Source organism: Oncorhynchus mykiss, chromosome Y (assembly GCF_013265735.2).
Source record: "Oncorhynchus mykiss isolate Arlee chromosome Y, USDA_OmykA_1.1, whole genome shotgun sequence".
NCBI classification, from domain to species: domain Eukaryota; kingdom Metazoa; phylum Chordata; class Actinopteri; order Salmoniformes; family Salmonidae; genus Oncorhynchus; species Oncorhynchus mykiss.
Genome location: NC_048593.1, coordinates 7,014,618 through 7,028,284, shown reverse-complemented (window position 1 = coordinate 7,028,284; position 13,667 = coordinate 7,014,618). Strand labels below are relative to the sequence as shown.

Here is a 13,667-nt window from a genome sequence, read left to right as displayed (position 1 = left end):
GTTGGTTAACTATTTAACTAACTATTTAGCAGTCTTATGGTTTGGAGATAGATGTTCAGGGTCCTGTTGGTTCCAAACTTGGTGCATTGGTACCGCTTTCCGTGTGGTAGCAGAGAGTGGTAACAGTCTATGATATGGATGGCTGGAGTATTTGACAATTTGTAGGGCCTTCCTCTGACACTGCCTGGTATAGAGGTCCTGGATTGCAGGGAACTCGGCACTAGTGATGTACTGGGCTGTACACACTACCCTCTGTAGTGTCTTGCGGTCGCATGCCAAGCAGTTGCCATGCCAAGAGTTGATGCAGCTAGTCAAGATGCTCTCATTGGTGTAGCTGTTTAACTTTTTGAGGGTCTGAGGGCCATGCCAAATCTTTTCAGCATCCTGAGGGGAAGAGGCATTGTTGTGCCTTCTTCACAACAGTGTGGGTGTGTGTGGACAATGATGAATCCTTAGTGATGTGGTCACGGAGGAACTTGAAACTCTCAACCCGTTCCACTACAGCCCCTTTGATAAAGAGTGAGACGTGCTCAGCTCTCCTTTTCCTGTAGTCCACAATCAGCTCAATTGTCATCGCTTTCGGCGATTATAAGCTGTTTCATTGTCGTTGGTGATCAGGCCAACCACCGTCGTGCCGTCAGCAAACTTAATGATGGTGTTGAAGTCATGCGGCCATGCAGTCATAGGTGAACAGAGAGTACAGGAGGGAACTAAGTATGCACCCCTGAGGGGCCCCCGTCCTGGGGGTTAGCGTGGCGGATGTGTTATTGCCTACCCTCAACATCTGTGGGCAGCCCGTCAGGAAGTCCAGGATTCAGATGTAGAGGGAGGTGTTCAGTCTCAGGGTCCTGAGCTTAGTGATGAGCTTGGAGGGGACTACAGTGCCTTCAGAAACTATTCACACCCCTGATCTTCTTCCACATTTTGTTGTGTTACAGCTGAATTAAACATTTATTAAATTGAGATTTTTTTGGTCACTGGCCTACACACAGTACCCCATAATGTTAGTGGAATTTATGTTTTAAGCAATGTTTACAAATTAATTAAAAAGGAAAAGCTGAAATGTTTTGTGTCAAAAAGTATTTGTTATTGCAAACCTAAATGAGTTCAGGAGTAAAAATGTGCTTAACAAGTCACATAATATGGATGGATAGATCATCAAAAGTGTGGTTATTCTGCAAAACTAACCTAATTGGCAGAGTGAACATTTGGAAGCCAGTAAAGAATAACAATATTCCAAACATGCATCTTGTTTGCAACACGTCACTAAAGTAATACTGCAAAAAAATGTGGCAAAGCAATTCACTTTTTCTCCTAAATACAATACAATACAATACATTACTGAGTCCCACTCGTCATATTTTCAAGCGTAGTGGTGGCTGCATCATGTTATGGGTATTCTCGTAATCGTCAAGGACTGGGGAGTTTTTCACAATAAAAAAAGAAAAGAAATGGAACTAAGCACAGGAAAAATCCTTCAGAAAAACCTGGTTCAAACAGCGTTCCCCTGGGAGACTGGGAGTTGAATTCACCTTTCAGCTGAACAATAACCTAAAACACAAGACCACATCTACACTGGAGTTGCTTACCAAGAAGACAGTGAAAGTTCCTGAGTGGAGGTCAAATCAAATCAAATCAAATCGAATTTTATTTGTCACATACACATGGTTAGCAGATGTTAATGCGAGTGTAGCGAAATGCTTGTGCTTCTAGTTCCGACAATGCAGTAATAACAAGTAATCTAACTAACAATTCCAAAACTACTGTCTTGTACACAGTGTAAGGGGATAAAGAATATGTACATAAGGATATATGAATGAGTGATGGTACAGAGCAGCATAGGCAAGATACAGTAGATGGTATCGAGTACAGTATGTACAAATGAGATGAGTATGTAAACAAAGTGGCATAGTTTAAAGTGGCTAGTGATACATGTATTACATAAGGATACAGTCGATGATATAGAGTACAGTATATACGTATGCATATGAGATGAATAATGTAGGGTAAGTAACATTATATAAGGTAGCATTGTTTAAAGTGGCTAGTGATATATTTACATCAATTCCCATTATTAAAGTGGCTGGAGTTGAGTCAGTGTCAGTGTGTTGGCAGCAGCCACTCAGTGTTAGTGGTGGCTGTTTAACAGTCTGATGGCCTTGAGATAGAAGCTGTTTTTCAGTCTCTCGGTCCCAGCTTTGATGCACCTGTACTGACCTCGCCTTCTGGATGATAGCGGGGTGAACAGGCAGTGGCTCGGGTGGTTGATGTCCTTGATGATCTTTATGGCCTTCCTGTGACATCGGGTGGTGTAGGTGTCCTGGAGGGCAAGTAGTTTGCCCCCGGTGATGCGTTGTGCAGACCTCACTACCCTCTGGAGAGCCTTACGGTTGAGGGCGGTGCAGTTGCCATACCAGGCGGTGATACAGCCCGCCAGGATGCTCTCGATTGTGCATCTGTAGAAGTTTGTGAGTGCTTTTGGTGACAAGCCGAATTTCTTCAGCCTCCTGATGTTGAAGAGGCGCTGCTGCGCCTTCTTCACGATGCTGTCTGTGTGAGTGGACCAATTCAGTTTGTCTGTGATGTGTATGCCGAGGAACTTAAAACTTGCTACCCTCTCCACTACTGTTCCATCGATGTGGATAGGGGGGTGTTCCCTCTGCTGTTTCCTGAAGTCCACAATCATCTCCTTAGTTTTGTTGACGTTGAGTGTGAGGTTATTTTCCTGACACCACACTCCGAGGGCCCTCACCTCCTCCCTGTAGGCCGTCTCGTCGTCGTTGTTGGTAATCAAGCCTACCACTGTTGTGTCGTCCGCAAACTTGATGATTGAGTTGGAGGCGTGCGTGGCCACGCAGTCGTGGGTGAACAGGGAGTACAGGAGAGGGCTCAGAACGCACCCTTGTGGGGCCCCAGTGTTGAGGATCAGCGGGGAGGAGATGTTGTTGCCTACCCTCACCACCTGGGGGCGGCCCGTCAGGAAGTCCAGTACCCAGTTGCACAGGGCGGGGTCGAGACCCAGGGTCTCGAGCTTGATGACGAGCTTGGAGGGTACTATGGTGTTGAATGCCGAGCTGTAGTCGATGAACAGCATTCTCACATAGGTATTCCTCTTGTCCAGATGGGTTAGGGCAGTGTGCAGTGTGGTTGAGATTTCATCGTCTGTGGACCTATTTGGGCGGTAAGCAAATTGGAGTGGGTCTAGGGTGTCAGGTAGGGTGGAGGTGATATGGTCCTTGACTAGTCTCTCAAAGCACTTCATGATGACGGATGTGAGTGCTACGGGGCGGTAGTCGTTTAGCTCAGTTACCTTAGCTTTCTTGGGAACAGGAACAATGGTGGCCCTCTTGAAGCATGTGGGAACAGCAGACTGGTATAGGGATTGATTGAATATGTCCGTAAACACACCGGCCAGCTGGTCTGCGCATGCTCTGAGGGCGCGGCTGGGGATGCCGTCTGGGCCTGCAGCCTTGCGAGGGTTAACACGTTTAAATGTCTTACTCACCTCGGCTACAGTGAAGGAGAGACCGCATGTTTTCGTTGCAGGCCGTGTCAGTGGCACTGTATTGTCCTCAAAGCGGGCAAAAAAGTTATTTAGTCTGCCTGGGAGCAAGACATCCTGGTCCGTGACTGGGCTGGATTTCTTCCTGTAGTCCGTGATTGACTGTAGACCCTGCCACATGCCTCTTGTGTCTGAGCCGTTGAATTGAGATTCTACTTTGTCTCTGTACTGGCGCTTAGCTTGTTTGATAGCCTTGCGGAGGGAATAGCTGCACTATTTGTATTCGGTCATGTTACCAGACACCTTGCCCTGATTAAAAGCAGTGGTTCGCGCTTTCAGTTTCACACGAATGCTGCCATCAATCCACGGTTTCTGGTTAGGGAATGTTTTAATCGTTGCTATGGGAACGACATCTTCAACGCACGTTCTAATGAACTCGCACACCGAATCAGCGTATTCGTCAATGTTGTTATCTGACGCAATACGAAACATCTCCCAGTCCACGTGATGGAAGCAGTCTTGGAGTGTGGAGTCAGCTTGGTCGGACCAGCGTTGGACAGACCTCAGCGTGGGAGCCTCTTGTTTTAGTTTCTGTCTGTAGGCAGGGATCAACAAAATGGAGTCGTGGTCAGCTTTTCCGAAAGGGGGGCGGGGCAGGGCCTTAAATGCGTCGCGGAAGTTAGAGTAACAATGATCCAAGGTCTTTCCACCCCTGGTTGCGCAATCGATATGCTGATAAAATTTAGGGAGTCTTGTTTTCAGATTAGCCTTGTTAAAATCCCCAGCTACAATGAATGCAGCCTCCGGATAAATCGTTTCCAGTTTGCAGAGAGTTAAATAAAGTTCGTTCAGAGCCATCGATGTGTCTGCTTGGGGGGGGATATATACGGCTGTGATTATAATCGAAGAGAATTCTCTTGGTAGATAATGCGGTCTACATTTGATTGTGAGGAATTCTAAATCAGGTGAACAGAAGGATTTGAGTTCCTGTATGTTTCTTTCATCACACCATGTCACGTTGGCCATGAGGCATACGCCCCCGCCCCTCTTCTTACCAGAAAGATGTTTGTTTCTGTCAGCGCGATGCGTGGAGAAACCCGTTGGCTGCACCGCTTCGGATAGAGTCTCTCCAGTGAGCCATGTTTCAGTGAAGCAAAGGACGTTACAGTCTCTGATGTCCCTCTGGAATGCTACCCTTGCTCGGATTTCATCAACCTTGTTGTCAAGAGACTGGACATTGGCAAGAAGAATGCTAGGGAGTGGTGCACGGTGTGCCCGTCTCCGGAGTCTGACCAGAAGACCGCCTCGTTTCCCTCTCTTTCGGAGTCGTTTTTTTGGGTCGCTGCATAGGATCCACTCCGTTGTCCTGTTTGTAAGGCAGAACACAGGATCCGCGTCGCGAAAAACATATTCTTGGTCGTACTGATGGTGAGTTGACGCTGATCTTATATTCAGTAGTTCTTCTCGACTGTATGTAATGAAACCTAAGATGACCTGGGGTACTAATGTAAGAAATAACACGTAAAAAAACAAAAAACTGCATAGTTTCCTAGGAACGCGAAGCCGGAGATACCGGGATTTCTTATAAGCATCTAGATTAGTGTCCCTCTCCATGAAAGCTGCAGCTCTAGCCTTTAACTCAGTGTCGATGTTTGCCTGTAATCCATGGCTTCTGGTTTGGATATGTACTGTATGTACTGTCACTGTGGGGACGACATTGTCGATGCACTAATTAATGAAGCTGGTGACTGATGTGGTAAATGTTATCGGATGAATCCCGAACATATGGACTGGAATATGCTAGCAAAACAGTCCTGTAGCTTCATTGGACCACTACCCTATTGAGCATGTAACTGGTACTTCCCGTTTTGAGTTTTTGCTTGTCAGCAGGAATCAGGAGGATGAGTTATGGTCAGATTTGCCAAATGGAGGACGAGGGAGAGCTTTGTATGTGTTTCTTTGTGTGGAGTTAAGGTGATCTAGAGTTGTTTTCCCTTATTGTTACACAGGTGACATGCTGGTAAAAATTAGGTTAGACTTTTCCCTGCATTAAAATCACCAGGCACTAGGAGCGCCACCTCTGGATGTGCATTATCTTGTTTGCTTATGGCCCTGTACATCTCATCCTGAATTTAATTTTGCTATCGATCTCTCCATGCGTCAGTCTGAACCTCCTATCCTAGAAGTCGTTTGGGCTGATGTCCCAATTACATGATTCAGGATCTGTGTAGGCCGGCTCTGGTCCCAGAAACCAAATGGGTTGAGCCAATCAGAACGTTTTGAATGTGTTCACATTTGAGAAGTCGTCAGGGAGGAAGCAAATCCAGACGCATTGTAGAGAAGAAACAGTGAGTGTGGCTTTAGGCCGGAGCGATGCGGATGGGTAACCGGGCAAGCCAAGTGTGACCAGAGCTTTGCTCTCTTGTTTTTTTGTGAGAGTAGGGTACGAGAACAGTAGTTTGGAACCAAATCCTGCCTTCGGCCCTCCACCAATCACTCTCCTGTCCAGTCCCACTCGGTTTAAACATATCTAACAGTGGTTTGGATTTTGCCACTCTCGCTGTTTACTCTGTGTTCTTGACCTAGGACCTTTAACTAACTCCACCCGAAGACTAATCTTTCTCTGGATTTGGGACAAACGTCTCCATCTGCCTCTTTTTTTTCTATCTCTGTCTGTTTGTGTGTTTCTTTGACTCACCAGCCCCTCTGTGTCCCTCTCCTGTCCTCCAGGGTGTGTTGGAAAGTTTCCTGGGCACGGCAGTGACAGGGGCCATATTCTGTCTGCTGGCTGGCCAGCCTCTCACCATCCTCAGCAGCACCGGTCCTGTACTGGTGTTTGAAAGGCTCCTCTTCAACTTCAGCAAGTAAGTGTCACCCTCTCTATTTTTCTTGCATTATGAGTACCACAGATATTGATACTCCGTCGGAGAGGCTTTCAAGAGTAGGTTCCTCCAGGTTGTTAACGCTGTGGCTCCCATTATGCAAGTTAGAGTAAAGCAGAGAGCCAACCCTTCGTTTAATCATGAAATCCTTGAAGCCATTGAATGAAGGAACAAGGCCTTCCTATTATTTAAAGGGCTCAGGAATGAGGCTCAGAAGATTGTGGGAGCCAAGAGGGGGTACTATACTGACTACATTGCAGAAAACAAAAATAACCCCAAAAAGCTGTCAAAATCATTAAAGGAATTAAGATGTAGTAACTCGGCCACAAACAAATCCACTAGACTGGGAACTAATGAATTCAACTCATATTTTACCTCAGTAAGTAAGTTGGCAACTTTACCCACCACCAGTCGTTTGTTTCTCTCTCTCATATTTAAATGACCTCCTATGACTGTGGAAATATGTCTGAGAGAATTCAATAGAAGTAAAACAAATTAGCAACAATAATGGCCCTAGGGATGTCTTACTTTGCGCCAGTATTTGTTTTCAGAGCTGGACTGTTGTTGTGAGGATTACCAGTGGTATGTGGTCCTGGCTCAAGGGTACTGTGGTGCCCACTAAAAACCCAAACCCCAATCTAATTCACCATGGGAATGTGTTTAGTTCTCCTTCTGGCAAAAGCTGCATATTGCTTTTCTATTTATACAGGTTCTGTGTATCCTTCAATATAAAACAAGTAAAACTAAAATACAAATAATACTCACGATAGACATAAACAATATGAAATTCATCTCCAGTCAGAGGTTGGCCACATTGTTTTGGGCTCAAGTTTTTGTATCTATCTGATTCTCTGGAACAAACAGTCCTTCGATTTATTCACAATAACAAACAAACTGCCTGCGGTCCCGTTGCCAGGCCGATTGTCCTTTCATTTCCCGCTGCGTCCTGCTCGCTACTTCCTATTTCCTCCACTAAATGGGGTCATGTGATCCCGGTCTAGACCTGCTCCCACACGGTCCAGACCAGACCAGAATTCTCTTCTCCTCGTTCTCTCTTTTTTCCCTCCTCCTTGCCATGCCAGAGAGAAGGCCATCTTCTAGCATTACATTACAGAGAACACTGGAGTGGTTATGTTCCATTATGAATAATTCACATTCATTCAATGTCATAACGTGAATGGAGACTATCAAAGCTGAGCTGACGGCACCATGTTTCCACGGCTCGGGTCTGAGTTGAAGCCGCCATGCCCTTCCACTGTTTTCACGACTGGGTTCACTGACTCCTGAGTGGTGTTGTTTGCAGGCCTTACAGCCTCTGTCCATCTTTATGTCTGTCTCTGATACACACAAAATACACATACTGTACATGCTGTGCAAGCATCGATTTGGGATAGGAATGGCCAAGTGACTTAGAAGGGACTTCCTTTTTAGATAAAGGTTAATATATTAATATGCTACCATCTCTCCCACCTGTCCCTCCCTCTACAGAGACATTGACTTCCTGGAGTTCTGGTTGTGGATTGGCCTACTCTTACATTAACTAACCATGGTTGTACCATCACTCTCTCTCTCCCTCCAGAGACAATGACTTTGACTACCTGGAATTCCGGCTGTGGATCGGCCTGTGGTCAGCTTTCTTTTGCCTGGTGCTGGTTGCCACAGACGCCAGCTTCCTGGTCCAGTACTTCACGCGCTTCACGGAGGAGGGCTTTTCATCCCTCATCTCCTTCATCTTCATCTATGATGCCTTCAAGAAGATGCTGAAGCTGGCCCACTACAACCCCATCAATGCTGACTACGACCCTAACTACGTCACAACGTACGACTGCCGCTGCATGCCCCTACCGGACGACGGTATGCTGATCAGCACTGTGCTCACAGCTCATTGGCTGTTGTGTGGTTTAAACCAATCAGATCAGAATGTGCTAATGATGATGATCCAGGTGACAACAAGGGTGTACCAAAGAGGGTTTGACCCATTTTATATATAATCCCTTTCTGGTTCTGTGGTTTGGCCAGTGTTGCTCTAGCTTTGAGCCGGTGATCTCACGTCCCATTGACATCCCTATAGCTCAGAAAACAATTTTTCACAATATTTAAACTGGTTATAATTATATGGTACAAGTATGTATTTACTCAAGAGATATCACTGTGTACTTGCTCAACAGTTTTACCAGGTCCTGTTTAGTGAGTGACTTGGCAGATTTCTATGGTTGTAGTGCTGAGCGATTAACCAAAATGTCTGTTATTTTTCCTTTTTTTAAACAATTAATTGGTTCAATTATTTGAATTCAATTTAGTTCTTTTTTTCTGTGAGCTCAATGCGCAGTTTCTCTAGAGATAAATCAGATCAAGCCCGAACTCTACGATGTAGTAGGGAATTATAGTTTCCCACAGGCCAATATTCCACATAGTTTAGTGCAGAAAACATGTTAATTAACTACAATGACCATAATCAATTGCGAGCCTACTTGTTCGGTCTGTGTGGAGCAGATACAGAGAGGGAGAAAAGAGACAGAAGACACACGATCGAGAGGGATAGAGAGTAATTGCTTCGCAAAGTATCTCCAACTGAAAAGTATGCCTTATTTACTTTGAAGAACTACTAAAATAGTGCATAGGCAGCAGCTCTATAGAGATGAGATGAAGACTTGGAATGAAATAATAAAGTCAGAAAATAAAACAAATGTAATATACACAAAAATATAATATGTTCTATTAAAGTAATGTCAATAAATTATGGTTAATAAGTGATAAGCAGTAATGGTCAGTCACTACCGTCATGGGACTTTTGTTCTGTATTGTTACAGGATTCAACACACCTAATGCATTTAATAACACATTTAAATAAAACATTTTTTTTTTTAAACGTGATTATTTTTTTATATTCGAACCGACCTCAAAAGCACTAATCGCTCTGCACTACTGTATATGGTTGGTGGGAGATATGTTCCTCAGGGGCTCGGAGTTAAGTAGCACAGCATATGCCTGAGCCTGTCAACCATCATCTCTCTCCTTTGACAATTCAGACAAAAGGCTAGTGCTTAAAACTCAAAGGAAAATGCATGTTATAGTTTGACAAGTAAAGTGGTTTTGTGGAGACCTCACTGTCGTTGTTTTTGTTGTGGTTTGTTTCCATCCAGGAAATATGACAGGTCTCTATAGCGATGTCTCTTCCTGGATAAATGATACTGATCTGGTAAGCAGCCACTTGAGTGTTTCTTCTCTGACAGCCATATCATCTTCAGTCACGGAGGTCTGAAGGAAGTCTATATTCCTGAGTGTGTCTCAGACAGGAATGTGTCTGAGCTGGTGTGGGTTAATTAGCTTATGACAGTGTTATCCATCAACAATGCAGTGAATTGTTGATGGACAATGCTGTCATTAACTGATTTCAATTAAATCAACATTTAAATAGTCTTTCTTTCACTTATGTCGTGAAATGTTTTTCCTAGGATTTAGGAGATTCTGCATGTACGTTAATCCTTTAGTCATGACTCATGATGTAATGGTTTTGTATGTGTGTGTGTCTGTCTTTCTCCCGTAGCCGGTAAATGCCACGTGGGCGTCTCTCGATAAGGAACAGTGTGTGAAGTATGGTGGTGAGCTGATTGGTCCAGCCTGCGGCTTCGTCCCCGACGTCACTCTGATGTCATTCATCCTTTTCCTGGGGACCTACACTTGCTCCATGTGTCTCAAGAAGTTCAAGTTCAGCCGCTTCTTCCCCACCACTGTGAGTGACTGACATCCCTGACCGCCAATCACATTTCAGGATCAAAGTTGTGACAGCCCAGTCGGCCAATCATGTTTCAGGGTCTTCGTTTCACTGCCCCGCCGGCCAATCATGTTTTAGGATCAGTTTGGTTAATTTTTAAGAAAGGAAAGGGGCGAATGTAATTGAAACGTCAAAACATTGTATATTACATGGACGGGGTGTGAACAGGTAGTGGCAATACAATCAGGTTACTTTCTATATATTTACAGATAGAATTGATTCTACAGCAGTCATATGATAGTTAGGCCTATATACCTACTGTATGACTCCTAGGATTTCATTACCTTCTATGTATTCTTGGCAAATTTCCATGATCCATGTCTGGGTTTAGTGGTGAAATCTTTGGTGCCGACAGAGATGGCCGCCTCGCTTCGCGTTCCTAGGAAACTATGCAGTTTTTTGTTTTTTTTACGTGTTATTTCTTACATTAGTACCCCAGGTCATCTTAGGTTTCATTACATACAGTCGAGAAGAACTACTGAATATAAGATCAGCATCAACTCACCATCAGTACGACCAAGAATATGTTTTTCGCGACGCGGATCCTGTGTTCTGCCTTACAAACAGGACAACGGAGTGGATCCTATGCAGCGACCCAAAAAAACGACTCCGAAAGAGAGGGAAACGAGGCGGTCTTCTGGTCAGACTCCGGAGACGGGCACAGCGCGCACCACTCCCTAGCATTCTTCTTGCCAATGTCCAGTCTCTTGACAACAAGGTTGATGAAATCCGAGCAAGGGTAGCATTCCAGAGGGACATCAGAGACTGTAACGTCCTTTGCTTCACTGAAACATGGCTCACTGGAGAGACGCTATCCGAAGCGGTGCAGCCAACGGGTTTCTCCACACATCGCGCAGACAGAAACAAACATCTTTCTGGTAAGAAGAGGGGCGGGGGCGTATGCCTCATGGCCAACGTGACATGGTGCGATGAAAGAAACATACAGGAACTCAAATCCTTCTGTTCACCTGATTTAGAATTCCTCACAATCAAATGTAGACCGCATTATCTACCAAGAGAATTCTCTTAGATTATAATCACAGCCGTATATATCCCCCCCCAAGCAGACACATCGATGGCTCTGAACAAACTTTATTTAACTCTCTGCAAACTGGAAACAATTTATCCGGAGGCTGCATTCATTGTAGCTGGGGATTTTAACAAGGCTAATCTGAAAACAAGACTCCCCAAATTTTATCAGCATATCGATTGCGCAACCAGGGGAGGAAAGACCTTGGACCATTGTTACTCTAACTTCCGCGACGCATATAAGGCCCTGCCCCGCCCCCCTTTCGGAAAAGCTGACCACGACTCCATTTTGTTGATCCCTGCCTACAGACAGAAACTAAAACAAGAGGCTCCCACGCTGAGGTCTGTCCAACGCTGGTCCGACCAAGCTGACTCCACACTCCAAGACTGCTTCCATCACGTGGACTGGGAGATGTTTCGTATTGCGTCAGATAACAACATTGACGAATACGCTGATTCGGTGTGCGAGTTCATTAGAACGTGCGTTGAAGATGTCGTTCCCATAGCAACGATTAAAACATTCCCTAACCAGAAACCGTGGATTGATGGCAGCATTCGTGTGAAACTGAAAGCGCGAACCACTGCTTTTAATCAGGGCAAGGTGTCTGGTAACATGACCGAATACAAACAGTGCAGCTATTCCCTCCGCAAGGCTATCAAACAAGCTAAGCGCCAGTACAGAGACAAAGTAGAATCTCAATTCAACGGCTCAGACACAAGAGGCATGTGGCAGGGTCTACAGTCAATCACGGACTACAGGAAGAAATCCAGCCCAGTCACGGACCAGGATGTCTTGCTCCCAGGCAGACTAAATAACTTTTTTGCCCGCTTTGAGGACAATACAGTGCCACTGACACGGCCTGCAACGAAAACATGCGGTCTCTCCTTCACTGCAGCCGAGGTGAGTAAGACATTTAAACGTGTTAACCCTCGCAAGGCTGCAGGCCCAGATGGCATCCCCAGCCGCGCCCTCAGAGCATGCGCAGACCAGCTGGCCGGTGTGTTTACGGACATATTCAATCAATCCCTATACCAGTCTGCTGTTCCCACATGCTTCAAGAGGGCCACCATTGTTCCTGTTCCCAAGAAAGCTAAGGTAACTGAGCTAAATGACTACCGCCCCGTAGCACTCACATCCGTCATCATGAAGTGCTTTGAGAGAGTAGTCAAGGACCATATCACCTCCACCCTACCTGACACCCTAGACCCACTCCAATTTGCTTACCGCCCAAATAGGTCCACAGACGATGCAATCTCAACCACACTGCACACTGCCCTAACCCATCTGGACAAAAGGAATACCTATGTGAGAATGCTGTTCATCGACTACAGCTCGGCATTCAACACCATAGTACCCTCCAAGCTCGTCATCAAGCTCGAGACCCTGGGTCTCGACCCCGCCCTGTGCAACTGGGTACTGGACTTCCTGACGGGCCGCCCCCAGGTGGTGAGGGTAGGCAACAACATCTCCTCCCCGCTGATCCTCAACACTGGGGCCCCACAAGGGTGCGTTCTGAGCCCTCTCCTGTACTCCCTGTTCACCCACGACTGCGTGGCCACGCACGCCTCCAACTCAATCATCAAGTTTGCGGACGACACAACAGTGGTAGGCTTGATTACCAACAACGATGAGACGGCCTACAGGGAGGAGGTGAGGGCCCTCGGAGTGTGGTGTCAGGAAAACAACCTCACACTCAACGTCAACAAAACTAAGGAGATGATTGTGGACTTCAGGAAACAGCAGAGGGAACACCCCCCTATCCACATCGATGGAACAGTAGTGGAGAGGGTAGCAAGTTTTAAGTTCCTCGGCATACACATCACAGACAAACTGAATTGGTCCACTCACACAGACAGTATCGTGAAGAAGGCGCAGCAGCGCCTCTTCAACCTCAGGAGGCTGAAGAAATTCGGCTTGTCACCAAAAGCACTCACAAACTTCTACAGATGCACAATCGAGAGCATCCTGGCGGGCTGTATCACCGCCTGGTATGGCAACTGCACCGCCCTCAACCGTAAGGCTCTCCAGAGGGTAGTGAGGTCTGCACAACGCATCACCGGGGGCAAACTACCTGCCCTCCAGGACACCTACACCACCCGATGTCACAGGAAGGCCATAAAGATCATCAAGGACATCAACCACCCGAGCCACTGCCTGTTCACCCCGCTATCATCCAGAAGGCGAGGTCAGTACAGGTGCATCAAAGCTGGGACCGAGAGACTGAAAAACAGCTTCTATCTCAAGGCCATCAGACTGTTAAACAGCCACCACTAACACTGAGTGGCTGCTGCCAACACACTGACACTGACTCAACTCCAGCCACTTTAATAATGGGAATTGATGGGAAATGATGTAAATATATCACTAGCCACTTTAAACAATGCTACCTTATATAAATGTTACTTACCCTACATTATTCATCTCATATGCATACGTATATACTGTACTCTATATCATCGACGGTATCCTTATGTAATA

At 45.9% G+C, this 13,667-nt stretch overlaps 1 protein-coding gene across 2 annotated transcripts in view; it reads left to right on the top strand.

Moving 5' to 3' along the window:
* Positions 1–13,667, top strand: part of LOC110509568 (electrogenic sodium bicarbonate cotransporter 1) — a 72,976-nt gene that overhangs the window by 44,331 nt on the left and 14,978 nt on the right. For both annotated transcript variants that reach the window (XM_036967513.1, XM_036967514.1), the window contains exons 13-16: positions 6,233–6,366; positions 7,964–8,238; positions 9,528–9,583; positions 9,932–10,117. In XM_036967513.1, the coding sequence (XP_036823408.1) occupies positions 6,233–6,366; positions 7,964–8,238; positions 9,528–9,583; positions 9,932–10,117 (651 nt within the window). The remainder of the gene's footprint in view (positions 1–6,232; positions 6,367–7,963; positions 8,239–9,527; positions 9,584–9,931; positions 10,118–13,667) is intronic.